The sequence below is a fragment of the Triplophysa rosa genome, linkage group LG8 (assembly GCF_024868665.1).
Source record: "Triplophysa rosa linkage group LG8, Trosa_1v2, whole genome shotgun sequence".
NCBI lineage: Eukaryota > Metazoa > Chordata > Actinopteri > Cypriniformes > Nemacheilidae > Triplophysa > Triplophysa rosa.
The window spans coordinates 27774-46916 of NC_079897.1; the positions used below are offsets into that span (position 1 = coordinate 27774).

Sequence of the window (19143 nt, forward strand, 5' to 3'; positions counted from 1 at the left end):
CCATACTGTACTGTACCGAACCATACTGCTCAGTGGAAAGGAGGCAAACCAAATGTGTTTTTAGTCTTTCTTCTTAATCGTTAATAACTGTCAACATTGCAACTTCAGAAAATGTGCACATCCCAAAACACTTAGGACAGATCAGCCAAAATAGGCTACTTCATGAAAAAACGAGAATCGGCACACTGTCACGGCTGCTCCCAAAGTTATTTATTAAAATAAACACATTTCGGCCTAAAAGGTCTTCCTCAGGCAAACCACAAACCACATCAACTAATTATCCAATCATCTGACAACAAAAGGAAAAAACAAACAAAGTATCTACAGTACAGCGCAAAGCATGATTCATCAAAATCATCCAGCAAAAAAAGGTTTTAAATCTAACTCAAGATCAAGACCTTTTGGAGAAAGTGTTTATAAAAATGCTTCCCTCTGTAGTCAAGTTTGATCAATGTCACCATCCCTTCTTGGTCTCTCCACTTGTTTTTTCATCAAATAACTGTCAACATCTCATAAATATGTGTGGAAAAAAATAAAATGACTTGCTTTAATCACATAATTTTTTGTATTGATTTGCTCCTCCTTAAAGACTATTGAGATAGAAATGTTGATCTTGTCGTGTGTGTTCATTGGTTGATGACACGTATCCTTACAACAGGTGAAAAATAAAAACTATACAGTATGATTAGAATACGAATGAATTGTTGATTTTGTTTTATAAACTTACAACGAGATGCATCTGAATGAATAAGTTCGGAAAAATTCGAAGGGACTTCATTTCCCATCCGCCACCAGAACCGGAAGTGAGCGCGCACGTGTGTTAAGGCTCGTGCTGCGTTGAACAAACCGATTCAGTGGCTTCGAATATCATAAACAGTTTCGTTTCATCGCGTTCACGGTAAATTCAGTTTGCACTGTTACATACATTTTCTATATTTAACGTTTTCGTCCAAAATTGCAAACGTTTGAACATTCATTCGGTATACTGAATAAACAAAATGTTTTGTTTGTACAATACAAATAGTTGATCGTGTATTACTAAGAGTAGTATATGTACTAACCATTCTATAATGTACCGTATATACTTGTGATGGAGTGAAATGGATGAATCTGATTACGTATTTCGAATATTATATTATTGTTGTTGTTTATGTTTCAGATGACTGGAGCAAAAGACAGAATGAGACAGAAAAAGATGAAAAATCAGCCGAGAAACGTGACATACGGCAGCACAGGTGATGTTCACATTGTCTTTGCTTCTCTTCACTGTTGTTGGATGTTTTCAGATGTTCACAAAGTTTTTTATCAGTAGGTCGCAGTGTTGAAAGAGGTCAGGGGTCACAGGCCAGTGGCTGGGTCAGAGGTCATCAGGCTGGCGGTCAGGGATACAGTCGACATCTGCCCAAATACATCACAGGTGAGTTTGATATCTGACCTCATTCAATCACCTAACCCTAGTGACATTTTTTTGCGAAACACACTTACAAACTTCTCGTTCATATGCGGTCACATGTGTTTGTGTGCATCAGCGTACACAGTACATTCAATCCTGACTCATCAAGAAGTTCTTCTCTGTACACACTTATTACAGTATGAGATCCAGTGAAAGCTTTCAGGGGTTGATGTGCTTCAAATGACTCTACATGTGTTTAAAGGGCTCATATGACAGGGCTAAAACTAATATTATGTTGTTGTTTTTTTAATTGTAATGCAATGTGTATACACGATTTAAGGTTAAAAAACGCTGTATTTTCTACATACCGTGCATGTTTGTATCTCCTCTTTGCCCCGCCTCTCTGAAACGCACGCATTTTTAACAAAGCTCATGGCTCTGAAAAGCGAAGTGTGCTATGATTGGCCAGTTAACCAGTGCGTAGTGATTGGTCGAATACTGCAAGCGTGTGAGGGAAATGTAACGCCTCTTACCATATTTGGAACATCAGGTTTCAAAGCAATCATACTGAAAGGTACACCCACCTTACTTGCGTATACATTTGGATGGTCTTACCACGAACTGACTTAGATTTGTGGGGATGTGGTTACTAGGGTTGGGCCGATAGACGATGACATCGTCCATCGCCGATGGCTGACAGCCATCACGATGTTGGGCCGGCATCGTGATTCCCCTGCATGATGCAATTTTCGTCATCAGGAGGGTCCGCGGCAGTGTTCGAATTGTGTCAAAGCTCTTGGGGGGGTCCCCTAACCAGCCCTTAAAAAAATCGATCTTACTGTTATTTTTCTATTTTGCATTGTAAGTTTTTTATTCATAAAAACAAATTTCTTAAGATTTAGCCTGTTTGATGTCTGTCTTGCTGAGATTTTGCTTTTTGCAAAATCTCTTAAATTTATTGATAACAGTAAGATTAACAATTTTTTCAAAATTTATGATAACATTTTTCTTACCAATTCAGATTTTCCTTTCCTTTATTTATTTATTTATTTATTTATTTTCAAGTCCTTTGATTCTTGTTTATATTACTGTAATAGAGTGCTGTTCCTTTTTTTCAAATATTAATACAACAATTCATTGGAGCGAGCAGAGTCGGCGCTAGAGCAGATCTACTGGAGGGGCATTGGGTCATCGGCGGGGGGGGGCACTGCCGTTTGAGAAATATTTTGATGCAGTGGCGACATCATAGTCAAGTCCAACACAGCAGAAATGCTATAAAAAACGAAACACGTTTTTTTTTTTTATTAATTATTATTTGCTAATTTCGTTTATTCTTGTTGTTGTTAATTTCCATATCATGTCACTTAGTCGAGGCTATGTGGTAGCCCTATGCACACAGTTTACTCGTCATACACACGAAGACGATAATAAAAGGCAGAAAGGGGTGGGGTAAAGTTATGCCCTCTCTCTACTCCAGCACAGTCACACACACCGGAGGGCTGTAGTGGAGGCTAAACGCAAATAAATGCAGTTTACCCATCTCTGACATGTTACCTTTTTGTTAATCGGATAATGTTAGCTGTAACAGTTTGCTCTGGTCCATTTCTCACAATGATGAGCCGACAAAGTTATTACGAAGCATGTTGTTTAATCTCGTCAGCGAAAGCTCCATCCATCATTATACCATTTGACAATCACTTGAACACCCGGGTGGTTTCACAAACTTATAAAGAGAACAACAAAACCTCTAAAGCAGCTTACTCTCCTTTTCTCCTTCTGCTACTTTTCTCTCACATACGTGAATACCCCGCACCCGCACTACTTTTCCCATCATTCAGTACGGCCAGGACTACAAACCCCATGCTTCTTAAAGGGACAATGCCCATATTCCCGCAACACATGTCAAAAATAGTTGATAGATGACCAAACCTAGTAACGTCATGAACAACCAAAATTATGCGTTTTCCCCGTTCATTTCATTTTATTTCATTTAAGTTACAGTTTGCACATTTAATATTAAAAGAATAACTAAAAGGGATATTTTGTGGGCCACTCCATGGCCTGTGGAAGGAGGGGCATCAATGACCGCTAGGGGGGCCACGGCCCTCGAATGCCCCACCATAGCGCTGGCGCTGGGAGCGAGTGAGGAAGAGGGCGCGTCAAAGTCAATAGTGGTTGTCTGTACAGGGCTGCCAAACCAGCCAGTCAGTAGCATATGACCGTTTAAAACATGATTCATCTCTTGATAATGTAGATCAAATATGTATGAACCAATGCAGAATAAGAAAAACAAATGTAATTCCTTTGGGCGAAAGCAATAGCCTTCTCGTCAAAGTCGGACCTTATGTTTGCAGAACGGAGCGCAAAATAATATCTGGGGAATGCGAAAGTTTTCTGAAGGAAGATAAATATTCTTGGGGAAACGGAAAAGTTTTCTAAAGGAACGCAAGGTTCTTGGGGAGAGCAAAAGATTTAAAATATTTTCGCTCCCTTTCCTATTTTTCCACCACCCGTATGTGCCCGTTAGTCTCTTAGTAACGCATCGCATCTGTTTTGACAATGTGAAATAACATCGTACATAAAGAAAGACTTGCATATCAAAATTATAGTAACTGTTCAGTTTTATAAAAACGCTTTCAATATAAGAGGATCCGCACACACCATTGTCTCAGTGCGACATCTCTGTACATGTCTTCATCGAACACTGTGTGGCGTGCTTGAGCATGCATGGATTTTTCAGATAAAAATGTCATTTTAATTTGCATCTTATGAAATTTGGACAAATAACGGACAACAGTGGCTTGTTTTAGCGTGATAATTTGACAAAAATAATTTGGGGTTTTAGAAGTCTAGTTTTAATGGAAAACCAGGGGACCCCCAAATTCATTATTTTAGACCTTATGAGGGGTCCCTTAAGGCTTATGAGGGGTCCGGAACCGCCCCAGCCCCCCCTCAATTGTCCGGACATCCCACAGACAAATTTTGACAGCAGAGTCCACAGTATGACATTCTGCGCATGTGTCGAGCTCGTCCATTCATGCTTATCCGCAGTTGAGTATGATTTGGAAGCTGTGTGACGCGTGTGTGCGCGAGACGGACATAGAAAGTGAACGCAAACAGTGAATCGTAGTAATGCGCTCACACGTTGTGTGTGTGTGTAAACTTGTCAATGACAAACTGAACTGTGTGCGTCTGCAATGGCAGCGTGACACATGAGTGCAGCGTGACCCGCGCAGATGGCTTATTGCACACACAGCCTACACTGGCGGGCTCAAGATCTACTCGTCTTTCCACATTAAATAACAACCGGAATAAATTCCAAATTTGCAGGTCACACATGTGCGAGTGCTTGTGAAAAAAAATCATGCTGTCTTGAAAACTGGTCACAAATGTGTTTTGGTTGCAGTCTGGAGCAGTGATATAATTGTTTTTAATGTTTTGGCAGATGGCCATCTAGCAAACTGATATACCCCAACCCCCGTCTCGCCCCGCCCCCCGATGTCATTGTCCATCGCAATGTTTCACTGTAGGCATCGTCCGATGCTAATTTGGTAGACATCGCCCAACCCTAGTGGTTACACGAGGCGTTTCAGGCAGGTCTGGGTGAGCATTCGCTTTTACATAGAATGCATCTTTTGTTCCCACACTTTCATTTCTGCAATTTTACGTGTTTAATACATGCATGGGCAACTTATAACACACCAAAGACACAGAAGAACACGTATTCGCTCCATATGACCCCTTTAAGTGATGTTTAAAACTCACTGATAATCTCCCCGTCCGTCGCATTTCCCATACTTTACTTAATCGCAACAAGTTACAAGAATCCATGTTACTCCAGCAGCGTGACTCTGGACTTGTTTAATGTGAAGGCAACATGACAGAAGGGTTCCTCCATTTGTCTCATTTACATTTGTTTCTGTGTTCAGAAGACAGTTAGCTATTAGAGATTTGATTCCACAGTCAAATAATGACACAGACGGATTGTTTGTTCTCTCATTTTCCTGCAGCGTCTCACTTTGCAAATGCTCGCGCGGCAGAAGTCAATGGCATGCTGAAGGCTGTCAGTAAACCTGCAGGCAGCTGTCACGTGTTCAACGCGCTGCCAAAACACATGCGCAGACGAGCCATGAGCCACAACACCAAGAGACTGCCGAGCCGTCTACGAGAGGGCGCTCACAAACTGGTACTGCGCTCCATAAACTACCGCCCTACACGCATGCGCCCCAGGACGTTTATATCAAAATGATTGTGTGTTTGTTTGAGAATGGGTCACAGGTGCAGTGCTGCGTGTCAAGTGGAATTCTGGGATTCTTATTGTCATATCAGTGTTGTTTTTCTGCCTGTATGTTTAGATGGAGCGCAGTCAGCAAACAGAGAAAGAGAAGAAACAACTGCCCAAAAGGAGGAGTCGCAGAGCTCGTCGTCGTCATGGCAACCTGCTTCTCGAGTTTAATCGCAGACAGAGGAAGAATAAGTGGCTTGAGACACACATTTGGCACGCCAAACGCTTCCACATGCTGAAAAGATGGAGTTACTCTCTGCCACACAAACCCACTGCAAAAACCTTCAGATCCAGTTACAGAGCCATGAACACACACGCCTTACTGCAGGTAACACACACGCACACTGGTTTAACATGTACATTATACCATATACTTACAGTCATCAGGGATGCAAACTTGTCACCTTTCGGCAAAATTCACCGTTTTGGATCCAAAATGGGTCATTATTGTGATTCGTCTAGATCCGATGAGGTTTTGGAAAGGACCCAGGCCTCTCATGCATCACACAGACAGCTGTGGATCTGGATCCATCCGGCCCTTAAAGCGGTGAAACATTTGTCTTGTAGTAGTGACAGATGAAATTAATAATATGAAATACCAATTGTAATAATTAGTGTAATATTTTTATAAGTTATATATAAACAATGACTATATATATAGTGCAGTTTATGAACGGTCTGATCAAAAATTGCACCGTTAACCGCAATAACTGTGCATTAAATCCTTTAATGCACAGCTAGCCGTGGATCATCCCTTACATGCATGCGTGCATACATACATATACTGTACTGTATATACTGTATATATATTAGTGCTGTCAATTGATTAATAAAAATGATCTAATTAATCACACATTTTTTCTGTGATTAATCACGATTAATTGCACATAACATTAATGTTTTAAAATATACTTTACAATCTAATAATTTCACCTTTAATCTTCAAATTAATGTAGAAACAACATATTTCTTTAACAGCATCATTTTATGAATGAAAGCCAACATTCTGATATTAGTACTGTAACTGATCTCTCTATTAAGTTATTTTTTATTTTAACATTCATTATAGCCATATAATTAACGTGTTAACATTGACAGAACTAATATATATACACTAGGGGTGACCCCGAATAGTGGAAGATTAGATGCTTGGATAGGAGGTCTCACAGTGGAATCTTCATGTTATGCAGTGGGGATCATGTAATTGTGGTGATATTGGCAGTGGCGTAGCAGACAGGTACACACTGCGCCACCCAAAATATGATTTGTGATGTACAGAAATGGGAGATTTTTAGGGTTGGGTACCGAAAACCCTGGCGATTATGAGCGTGAGGTCTGACTGTGACCCAGCGCAGGATCGCATCTCTCCTCGTCTTCTGTGCTGTGCGAGCGGTGAAGAGAAGCAGCTCGCTCCGCACGCACCCGCAGATGACTCGCACATGAATGTGTGCACCGTTTACAAACATCTGTCACTTACTGAATGTTTGGGCATATAAATATGAATGAACACTTTGTCTGTAAATGCACGTGGTTCGTTACTTAGACTGAACTTTGCGCTGCACGATACAAAAATATTATAATAATGACGTAAAATAACCAAAATTACAGCAAGTACGGCGCAGACTCTCGGATCTTGTTATTCTCTGCACTGAAAGCAAGCTGCGCGTCAGGAGGATGGAGAAAGAGTGCGCAGGAACAAAAAAGGTGAAAGGGACTTTTTGTCTGTTTAAATGGTGAGATGCTTTATTGCATTCCTCCTTTACATGCGGTAAATAAAGTCACTTTATTCATTGGTAATGAACGTGATGTATTCCCGTTTGTAAAAAAGAATTCATTATTATCAAGTAGTTTTGAAAATAGTTTTGAGGCGAGATCTGGTCTAGTAAGTGGCACAGCAGTGTTACTGATTCGACTGTGTAAATCCTTACATACCCCTAATATATACACGCACATATATATAATCATAGATGTATATGTGGGGGTCTCGCTTCATTGTCACCTTTTCACCCCAATGAGTTTGCATCCCTGGGTCACACACGCCTTTATGAGTCATTGGTATGTTTGAGACACAAGTGCTGAAGAATAACAGTGAGAACAGTTCAGTGCTGGGGATTGTAGTTCGGTCACTAAATGATTTGACCCGGGTGGGTGTGAGAGAGAGAGAGCTCCTGGGTTATAATGGACTCTGTCCCTCTGCTGTGTGTGTCTTTCAGGATTTGTCGTATTTCTGTTGTTTGGAGCTTCAAGGTTCTGAAGAACTAATACTGAGAGCACTTGTCCGACTCACCAGCAAAGACACAGGTGTGTGTGTGTGTGTGTGTGTGTGTGTGTGTGTGTGTGTGTGTGTGTGTGTGTGTGTGTGTGTGTGTGTCAGCGCAGGCTGTGTTGTTGTGTAGTTCACTGCTTATTCTCAGTCATTTGTGTTGATGTTGCCTGTAAGGTGGTGTGTGTTTGTTTTGTAGGTCCCACGTTTGGTGCAGAGTTGTTTCTTTCAGGTTCTCGTCAGGGCAGCATTCACCTGTACAGAGCAGATCAGTTTCCTCACGGTTCTCTGGGACCAGCTGACTTCCTGTGGAGACCCCGGGCCCCTCACACATCACACAGACAGCTGTGGATCTGGATCCATCCGGCCCTTAAAGCGGTGAAACATTTGTCTTATAGTAGTGACAGATGAGCGCTGTGAGCGTCTCAAACGAACGGAGAGATACGCTCTTTGTGCTTTCACACATACTGCCAATCCCACAAAATCAGCATTTGTTAACCTAATTTTCACTTTCTGCGGAGAAGCCCCTCCCCTACATGCAATATAACATACTGGGTTGTGTATTTCATAAAAAAGTATCCTTTTAGATATCATTTTGACCGGGTTAGGTCAGGGCTCTAGAGTGCAACCTTATTTTTCAATGGTGCGACTAAAAAAAAATCTGAGGTCGCACCGGTGCGACCAGCCGTTCGAGGGAGAAAAAAAGTCTCCGCGACTCTGAAAGTCTTCCTGTGATTCAGCAACAGACACACATTAGGCCCATATCGTTGTCTAAACCAATCAGAGATAGTGAAGGGCGGGGCCCCCTCTGATTGGCCGTGGTCCAGATTTTCCTGTGCGTGTGTGTACCAGAGGTCGCGTTAACCGAAAATTCTCTGTCATTGACAGATATTTTTTACCAGTGACGGAAAAATCTGAAGGCCGTCCATCCGTCATTTTCACGGATTACAATGAGGGCAATTTGTAACTCCCCGTTTGCCTTCATTAGAGCGTGATATGCTCGCGAAGGGACGTGCGTGTTTTCACCCGTCATTGTTACTGACTAGACATATGATGCGATCTGAGAAAACCTGTCGGATGTCGCGCTGGGGCGAAAGACAGTTCACCTATCAAAGTAAACCACATAACATGAAGAATGAAGGAGTATCAATGCACATTTCCCGCCAGTCCTGTGTAAACTACGGCATGCAAAGTTTTTTATACAATGTTTTCGTGAGATGACAGAGCTCCCCGTCTGCAGCACCGGGAGTTATCCGATCGCAAAACATACAAGGGATGATCATGAGTCCAGACACTATGCACATGATAAACAAGGTAAAACTTGCTTCACTGCTTATTAGTTGTTATCCGTAATGTTTGCTAGTTTCCTTGTGTAGTGATAATGGCAGAGCTCTCGTAAGTGTGCCCGCACCATTTTCCTTACTTTCGTTTTATTCAAACGGTTTTGTACAGTATTTTTATAGACTTCAACACTGGGAAATGTTTTTTTATTAAATTGTGATTAGAGTAAGTCTTTTACCACTGTAAAGTGACTTTTACTTGTGATACTGGACTGTTGTGCTTTTATTTTCATCACTTAACTTTAAACCCGTTTTCCTCCAAATTCCGTTCCTGTAAATCCTAGCGCTTCAGCCGACCTCAGCCATAACTTTTGTTACATACACAAGGTATGAGCAAAATAAAAACTGATTTGGAAAGGGTTTGAATATGGTATCAAAAACTGTAATATATAAATTTGCACCATGTGTTGGGTTTTCCCAGATCGAATCACATATGAACATAAACATTAAATACATAGATGAATATAAACAACAACGGCTTTATTGGGCATTCAGTTATATTAAAATACAACAAGTTCCGAGACGCAAGTACAGCGTGATGATGTCACGAACATACTAATTACCACGTAAAGCCACCTTGCTCCATAGTGACGGGTAATAATAGATTATGACGGATTTTTACGAGCCTGTCAGTCAAAATGACTGACAATAAAAAAAGTCTAGCGCAACCTCTGGTGTGTACGTGTGAAAATGCGTGTGCTGCAGTCAGACAGAGAGGGGAGGAGCCTATATGCCCATCAGTTAAACAGAGAGGGGAGGAGCCTATATGCCCATCAGTTAAACAGAGAGGGGAGGAGCCTATATGCCCATCAATTAAACAGAGTGGATGTAGCCGCGGATGATGAGAGAAGATGAAAAGAACGATTGACAACTGTTTCGTGAATAATGTTAAGTTAAGGCCTGATCCGTCCAAAAATCATAAGCAATGCTCTGACATGGACCCATCAACGTCCCAGGTTATGTCAAGCCCTGGTCCATTTATCTTGAGATGTTTTAAGTTTCAGTTCAGTGAAGCACTTTAAGCACCAACACTTTTTCAGTAAGTGACCTTTCTTGTAGAATTGTGCTTCAAATAAAGAACTTTATGTTGACCAGATTGTTAGTTAATCATTTACAAGTCAATTTTGCCTATATAGACAGCGATTTAAAAAAAAAGTGAACTGGTAAAACTGCAGTGTTAAATGCGATGCGGTCGAAAATTCCACCTAAGAAAAAAAGTTAGGCGCACCAGTGCAGCCAGTGCAAAAAGTTAGTCTAGAGCCCTGTAGGTGTTTGTCCAACTCCTGGTAAGTGTTTCGCTCGTTCTTGCTTTATCCCAGAGTCAAAGTAATAAGACAACTGGGAAAGATGTTTACTTTGATGACGTGCATTTACAGTGAAAAAACTACATTTTCACGTCAATTCGTGTAGTTTTTCGTGCGGTATTAGAATACGTGCTGTTATCAATATTTTCTAGATGACACTGATGACTCTTAGTGAAGTTTCTTATGAGACTGTTGTATTCGTAGTGCAATTCAAGCGCTCGCTGTGTGTATCAATGTTTTTTCATGGGATGTATATTAGACAAACGTGAGGAGAACCCACTATAAAACTAGTCTGTTTCTTTGTTAAAATGATGACTGAATTAATAAGAATGACATCAGAAATACACCTGAGACAATTGATGGTGTGATTGATGGTGTTTCTCTTTTGGCCAATGAATCGCAATACCAGTGTAGGGAAGTGGAGAGAGACTGTCCACACAATTATGTCAGTCAGGTGTCTTCTTGGAACACACTAACAACAGTTGATTGTTCATTTAGAACTGCAGTTGCAGCATTATGTCACTATGGTGGCGCTGTTTTGTTTTCGTTTCAATAATGCATCCCAATTCGTATACTAACTGTCCTAAATCGTATTTGAAATAGGGTTAGTATGTCGCAAATCATAGTATGCTCAAATGAGTATGCTCAAAGTACCTGGATGGTCAATTGTTTCCAGTGAAAATTCGAAGTGTAGATCCATGGACACTCAAACGGATGATATTACCCACAACCCACAGAGAGAGGGTGGAGTTCAGTGATGCTTCACTGCATTAATATAATGAAATGATAGATGCTTCACTGAATTAATAAATGTAAGTATACAGTAAACATTACATAAGAAATAATGAGTAAAACCCTACTTACACTTACATTTAGTCATTTAGCAGACACTTTTATCCAAAGCGGCTTACAGAGAGTTCACGGAGCAATAAGCGATATGTCATACAGGAGCAATAATACAATAGGTGCTAATACAAAGCAACTAGTTTCAACAAAAGCCAGACCTATACTAGTTGAGATAAAGAGAGAGGGTTAGTTTTTTTCTGTCAAGTGTTCACAGAAGAGATGGGTTTGAAGTCGTTTTTTGAGTGTTGTGAGAGATGTGGTTGACCGGACTGAGTTAGGAAGAGTGTTCCACCAGGAAGGAGTTGTGAAGGAAAAAGAGCAGGAAAGTGATTTACTGCCCTTATGGGAAGGCAATACAAGACGCCGCTGGTTTGCTGAACGCAGGGGTCTTGATGGGGTGTAGGAGGGTGTGAAACTATGCCGGTGCAGATCCGGTGATAGTCCCGTAGGCAAGCATTAGTGACTTGAATCTGATACGGGCTTCATCCGGTAGCCATTGGAGGGAGATGAAAAGGGCCGTCACATGAGCCCTTTTGGGCTGTTGGAAGACGAGGTGTGCTGCTGCGTTCTGAACCAGCTGGAGTGGTTTGATAGACTTTGCAGGAAGACCAGCAAGGAGAGCGTCGCCGTAGTCCAACCTTGAGATTACCAGGGCCTGGACAAGGAGTTGTGCCGCATGCTCAGTGAGATAGGGTCTAACCTTTCAGAACTGACGATGTGAATAAGTGTTGAATTGTTGAATATTTACAATTCGTGATCGGGCCGGCTCTGATGTTCTTTCGATCAGGTTCAATCACTCTTAACACACATCACACCACAGGAAAATCTGATAGATGACGACTCTGTATAATAATCGATAACGATCAGCCCGATTATCTTTTGGTGTGGCCCCAGCTTTAGAGGTTTAGATTGAGAATCTTTAAAGTTGTTTGTGTGTCTGACCACCTGCAGGTGTCTTTATAGATGTTAGAAATGACTTTTAAAACACTTCATCAGCCTTTTGTCTGCTGTTGTTTTGTACTGCTGTTGTATTTCTGCAGCGTGCACGTGTAACGTCTTTATGTATATAATCATGTTTTGTATGATTGTATGAAGAAGAGAATGGAGAAATATATAGAAGAGGAGATCCTCAGCACACAGACTGTCCATCTTTACTCTTCATGATGTTTAAATATCGGCTGTGATTGATTATAAAAGCGTGCGTGTGTGTGTGTAGGTATGTGCGATTGAGGCGTACACTTACTGTAAACAGAGTAGATTGATTTAGTTTTGCTTCATCTCTTAGTATGTCAGGAAGTGGAGGTCATTGAGTTTAAGGTTTTATCTCATTTGGAGTAATCTGTCAGACACTGTGGAGTCCAAACCTCGCATCCATATAGAGCTATAGGCATAATTATACTATCAAAGATTTGACACCAGACTGGAACTGGAATATCTGTTTGGGTGAATCTGCCTTTGATGGCGTAAAACGCACGTCTAGCTTTCTCTTTCAGTGCATTCACTGCCAGACCAAAACCTCCTGACGCGCTGATTTTTAGGCCGAGATCATCGTAGTGTAAAGTGTGTTCTGTTGTAGTGTTTCCCAGAGTGAATGTGTATCTGTTATCCTGTAATCTGTCTTTTTCTGGAAAATCATCATTTGAGTTTTTGTTCAGATTGACTGTCAGGGCCCAGTTTTGACAGTATTTCTCCAGCAGGTGTAGGTGTTGCTGTAGACCTTCAGCGGTCTCATCAGCATTCAGATGACATTTCACCTCGGATGTTTAACGTGAGACCGGCTGTTGCAGATTGTTCCAGTAACACGGCTAACTCATTGATATAGAAGTTAAACAGAGTTGGACTCAAGTTGCATCCCTGTCTTACTCCGCGCCCCTGAGTGAAAAATTCTCTTCTTTTATCGCCAATTTTAACTCCGCATTTGTTTTCTGTGTTCATAGATTTAATGATGTCATAAGCTTTTCCTCCTATGCCTGATTGTAGAATTTTATAATATAGGCCGTCATGCCATATTGAATCAAATGCTTTTTTTAAATCAACAAAACATGCATACAATTTTCCTTTGTTTTTATGACGGACGTGCTCATTGACTAATGCCTGTAGTGTGTAGATGTGGTCGGTGGTGCGGTGGTTTGGTAGAAATCCGATCTGACTTTTACTGAAGACATTGTGTTTGGTAAGGAAAGCTTGAATTGGAGTATTCAGGATACTACAGAAAGTCTTCCCCAGGTTACTGTCCACACAGATGCCTCGGTAGTTATTGGTGTCCAATTTATCTCCGCTTTTGTGCAGTGGCTGTATTAAGCCTGTATTCCAGGATTCAATTAAGTGTCCAGATTGTAAAACTAGATGAAATAGTTTTTGGAGAGCCTGCATCACTGTAGGACTGTGCTTTAACATTTCTGTTCTGATGTTGTCTGAACCACATGTCTTTCTAGGTTTTAGTTTAATTTAATCGTTTAATTCTTTCAAACTAATCGGATAGTCTAGAGGGTTTTGGGTTGTTTTTGATTATCGATTCTAACCGGTTTAGTTTATTTTGTAGGGTTTTCTGATCAGGTGTAAAGACTATCTGAGGAGATTTCTCTGAACAGGTTTTTAAAGTAGTCTTTCCATAGATCTCTGTTTTGTATGGCTATATCCTGGTGTTGTTGTTCATTTAGACTATTCCATTTTTCCCAGAATTGATTATTATTAGTCTTGGATTTCATTGAGAGTATGGTTAAGGTGGATTGTATTATTGTAATTGCTTGTTCGGCTCTCTGTGTTTCAGGTTGGAGAGTCTTTCAATTTTACATTCTTTATCAAACCAGATTTCTTCTCCAGATTTTAGTAAAATTTTCTTGTTTCTATGAAGTAGGTTAGCTTTAATTTGACACCTTTCGTAGATCTGATTTATTTACGAAATCTCTGTCTCACTGTTTCTCAGGAAGTTGTGTCTGAGCTGCAGCTGGTGTGTCAGTGTTTTGAGGTTTTGTCCACCTCTGAGGAGATTTGTTCTGTTGAAGAGACGCTTGTAGGGCAGAAGAGGAAGAGAGATGATGAAGACTGCATTAACGCTCCCTCCAAAAAGCTTTTGGGTGACTGTACGCGGGCTGCTGGGACCCCCGTGCGCTGGGGGTCTGCTGATACTGCCATCACAATCAGGTAAATGTAAAACACCTGAAGCTGTGATCATGTCCAGCATCAGTAATCATTCTTATTTGGTGAATATTTTAGCTGTGCGTTTAATCGGTATGTGTGTTCTTTGACCTTTGTGTCGCTATCACAATGTTTTTTCCAGCGACAGTGTAATGCATGTAAGAGTTGGGTTGGTAAAGAAACTCTGGGCTGTTTGTTTGACAGAAGTGAAGTGAAGTCGTCTGCATGAGAGATTTTGTCTGGATTCTCATGCACGGATGGGTTTATTCTCCAGACACTCATCATTGAATCAGATATGAGGTTGTTGCTGGATTATTTCACTCTCGTGATGATTCATAATAATCTGTTTAGTGACCTCACCATGGAGATTGTGCGTTATCGTCTGATTGGTCCTCTGGCCCATATGGTTCTCACAGATACACTTCAGCCAGCCAATGAGGTGAGAGATCAGTGATGACATCACATTCATGCAGAGGTGTCATTCACCTCCTCAGTCATTCACATATAGATGATGTCATGTGTGCAGGACAAAGAGACGGTCGAGCCATCAGGTTTCTGGTGGCCCAATCACAGTAAAGATCAGACTAACATGAGGCTCCATCAACAACAGACAGACACATTTCAGCTTTTGAGAGGTGAAGATGACGCGTGTGCTTAGTTCAGACTGACTGCTGTGATGAACATTTTCATTTCTATCAGACTGAACATTAGCATGGCATGAAACACGTTTCTTCAAAGTGATTTTATTCATGCTTTTTCACAATTTCTTTGAGAACATGACGTCTGTGATGTATCATTGTGTGCTTTTCAGGAGTTTGTTCAACAGGAGAGATTCCAGCGGGCTGTGTGTTAGGACTGACTGTCGATGACCCCAGACTCAGTTTACCTCAGAGACGCAGTAAAACCGTTCCTGACCTACAGCCGAGCGCAGGTACACGCTGTGTGTGTGTTTGTGTGTTAGACCTTGAGCTCTGTGAGCCTCTGTGTTTCCATGCTGATGAACCAGGTTCGAATCCTGGCAGGGTCTGATCTGAGGTCTGTTCCTCTCGCACACGTTCAGCACCCGTCTCACTGCACCAGTTTGAGGAAATGTATTTGCTGTGTGAGGAAAGTGATGAATATTGTCACTGTGCAAACGTGTGTGTGTGTGTGTGTGTGTGTGTGTGTGTGTGTGTGTGTGTGTGTGTGTGTGTGTGTGTGTGTTAGATGAGTGCCGGGTGAGAGATTTGACTCTCAGAGGAGTCGTAGCTCACTGCAGTGAAAGTGCGCTGTGGGATGCGTCTGTTCGACACGGTGTGACACACAACCAAATGCCCCAACAGGTAAATAAACACACGTTATAACGCACACACTGCCCTGTGTTTGCTCTGTATGTCGTAATACTGTTTTAGCATAATAGGGTTTGCTTTAACGATGAAATCATTGTTCGTTTGTGTATGTGTCAGGAGCTCAACAGGATGAGGAGCGAGGCGTTGGTTCCAGGTTCCAGGTTGGCCGCTCCACCTCAGTCTCGCGTTCCAGTGCTGCTGGTTCATCAGCCGGGTCGAGTGCGTGGTGAGGAGCGGAGACACTGGGGATCTGGCTGGGATCTTCTGCTTCCAAAAGGCTGGGGCATGGCCTTCTGGATCCCTCTGGTACAAACTTCACCACATCTAATCTAAACAAATGACATCCATGAGGGAACAAGCGTGAACGCCACAGGACTGTTGTACAATATTTCTATCGGGGTGTCCAATATTGCTCCTGGAGATTTAGTGTCGTGGCCCTCCAGGACTGACTTTGGACAGAGATTCTTCCATTAAAATGTGCTCTCATTATGACAACAAATGTTGATGTTTTTATATCTGTGTGTAAAGGCATTTCAGTGTCAGTAGAGTTACTGGTGTGTTATAGGTGTATCGAGGTGTCCGTGTCGGCGGTCTGCACATGAGTGTCAAGCATTCTCAATTTAAGGGTCAACCTCATTTCCCTCACGATTACCCAGACTGCCCTGCAGGGACGCTCTTCCAATCAGAGCAGGAGGCAGAGCTTATAGAAAAGTTTAAAAGGTGAGGGTGATTTTGGAAAGACAACATAACGGTTTTGGTTAGGGCTTCACAGTATTTGTATTGGGGGAAACATTTTTAGAGCGGCTGTGGTTTTGATCAAAAATTTCAATTGAATATATCAGGCGTCCTCCATCAAAACGCACCAACTACATCAAACATGGATGTCTTGCGCCGTTCTGTTGCCCTTGGCAACAGCTGACAGAGGAGTGGGAGGAGTTAATGAAGCTGAATGAAGGGACCTCAAGCATCTGCAGAACCAGACCACCAGAATACACCGTTCTCAGGTCAGAGAACTATCAACACTGTATTTAACTCAAGTTAGAAGTCATGTGGTTTGATGGAGATGGGTGTTCAGAGAGGAAGAAACAACATTTTTCATCTGTGCTTTTGAATTAGTGATTTTTTTTATCCTTTTGGTTTGTAGGCAATAGAGGTTATGGACGTGTCGTCACTTTACCACGTGAACGCGCCAAAGCGCGCCCCTGTGGGTGGCAAAACACTCAGCAAAATGACTGCTTTCATTATCAGGAAACACAATTCCGTGCAACATTTCAGTGTCCAGGAACACCTGATTCCTTTGTAAGTCGTAGTGAAGTCGTAAGGATCACCGTCGAATCCAGCTGCTTGTAAGTTCAGCAAATAATTGCATGTTTTAGTCCCGGTTTCTCCTATTCACCTCAGCCGTTTGGCCACCCAGGGGAGCGTGTCCCAGGGCGTGTCCCAACATGTTCACGTGGGAAAGTGACGTCAATGCATACCCTCTATTCAGTGCTTTGCAATGCTGCATGTAGTTTTTCCATCCATATTTAAACTCCTGACTTTGATGTACCGAGTGTGTATGCTAACATTTCCACAAATACACAAAGGACAGAGACAACTAGATTTCTTCATCAGTTAAAGGGATACTCTACTGTAGAATAAAGATTCTGTCATGAATTACTCACCCTGAAGTCGTACGATAACCCCAGGACTTCCGTTCATCTTTGCAACACAAATTAAGATTTTATAATGAGGACTCCTGCCCATCCCTTGACTTCAAAGCCTCTCTATGGCCGGGAGTGAGAAAGCTCCTAGAGTTATCATACGACTTCAGAATGAGTAATTCATAGCATAATTTTCATTTTACGGCGGAGGATCCTTTAAGTTCTTTCCTGCTTTTCCATCACAGTGTGTACCTGCTGTAAGGTCACGTGAATCGTGTGTTTCAGGAGTCTGAGGGTTTTGAGGCAGCTGTCAGTGTGGTGTCGTCCTTCTCGCAGTCGACGAGCGACCCATCCGCCATTAACCCCCGAGGTGGCTGCGGCGCTGCAGGGAGAGTGGGGGCGGAGTCTGATGTGGGTGCGTTTGCGTTTGTTGAGTAAGGGTCAGCCAGCTCTACACGCCATGGTGTGTGTCCCCACCGTCTCTGATCTCCAGCTTCTGCTTAAAGACGGACGCAGCAGCGGACCCCTTGAGCCCCTGCACAAAGACCACGTCAAGAACATGCTAAAGTGCAAACACAAAGCCAGCCACGCCTCTAAAGGCTCAATCTCCGCCCCTCATACGAACGCCAGCGAGGCTCTGCCCATCGGGCTCATTAGAGGCGTGTGGCCGCAGCCTCTGCCCAGCGTGTTGTCTCACTGCAGTCGGCTGACGCTGGGCTGGGTACAGAAAGGCGATTTCTCTCTGGCCACCGGCTGCGGTGAAGCGCTGGCATACATCAGCGCGTCTGGACTCCTGCACACGTTACTGCAGCAGCCGCAGGAGCAGCGCGGTATTGTTCTCCTGCGTAACCCTTCATCGCTGCAGTACCGTTACGCTCAGATCGTTGTTGATATTTAACCCCAGAGACTGAACGTCGCATGACCAAACACGTTCAATGTGTTATTCTAAGGGCACTAAATAGACTGCTGTTTTACTGTTTTTGTTGGCTCAGCATGTTTACAGGTAAATGCACCACAAATTTGTTTTATTTTTACGTGCATAAACTGCTGCAGTACGAGAGTAACTTTGATTTATGGTAAACATTTAAAAACTCTGTCATCATTTATTCACTCTCAAGTTGTTATAAACCTGTATAAATGTCTTTGTTCTGTTGAACATAAAGAAAGATCATTGGAAAAATGTTAGCAAATGACATTTCTACAAACATTATTGTATCACTTATTTTTTGAACACAAAATAAGATATTTTGAGGAATTTAGGACAGCAAACAGTTCTGGGGCACCTTTGACTACCATTTTAATTTGTAGTCAGTGATGTCCCAGAAATCCCAGTTGCTAATATTTTTCCAAATATCTTTCTTTGTGTTCAACAGAACAAAGACATCTATACATGTTTGGAACAATTGGGGGGGGGGTAATTCATGACAGAACTTTAATCTTTGGTTGAACGATCCTTTTAAGTACTGTGACCGTTCTCATTCTGATGTGTCAGCATCACGTCTTTCAGTTTCTGTTTCTGACCAAATAAAAAAGTGTTAATAAATGAATCTTCCAGAAATTTGTGTGATTCTCTTCACACACCCTGCAGATTATTGTAAATGCT

At 42.0% G+C, this 19143-nt stretch overlaps 1 protein-coding gene across 2 annotated transcripts; it reads left to right on the forward strand.

The window, feature by feature from the left end:
- Nucleotides 1–807: 807 nt before the first annotated feature.
- Nucleotides 808–19114, forward strand: pop1 (POP1 homolog, ribonuclease P/MRP subunit). Of its 2 annotated transcripts, none has more exons than XM_057339888.1 (16): nt 808–898; nt 1160–1235; nt 1310–1417; nt 5404–5579; nt 5749–6006; nt 7892–7979; nt 8141–8319; nt 14358–14575; nt 14921–15008; nt 15096–15204; nt 15381–15500; nt 15776–15891; nt 16015–16203; nt 16463–16617; nt 16740–16901; nt 17826–19114. In XM_057339888.1, the coding sequence occupies exons 2-16, from the start codon at nt 1160–1162 to the stop codon at nt 18436–18438; spliced, it is 2655 nt and encodes an 884-aa protein (XP_057195871.1). In that variant the 5' UTR covers nt 808–898; the 3' UTR covers nt 18439–19114. The 2 variants fall into 2 exon arrangements, with proteins under 2 accessions (XP_057195871.1, XP_057195872.1); XM_057339889.1 differs by having other exon boundaries at nt 1313–1417.
- Nucleotides 19115–19143: the final 29 nt, after the last annotated feature.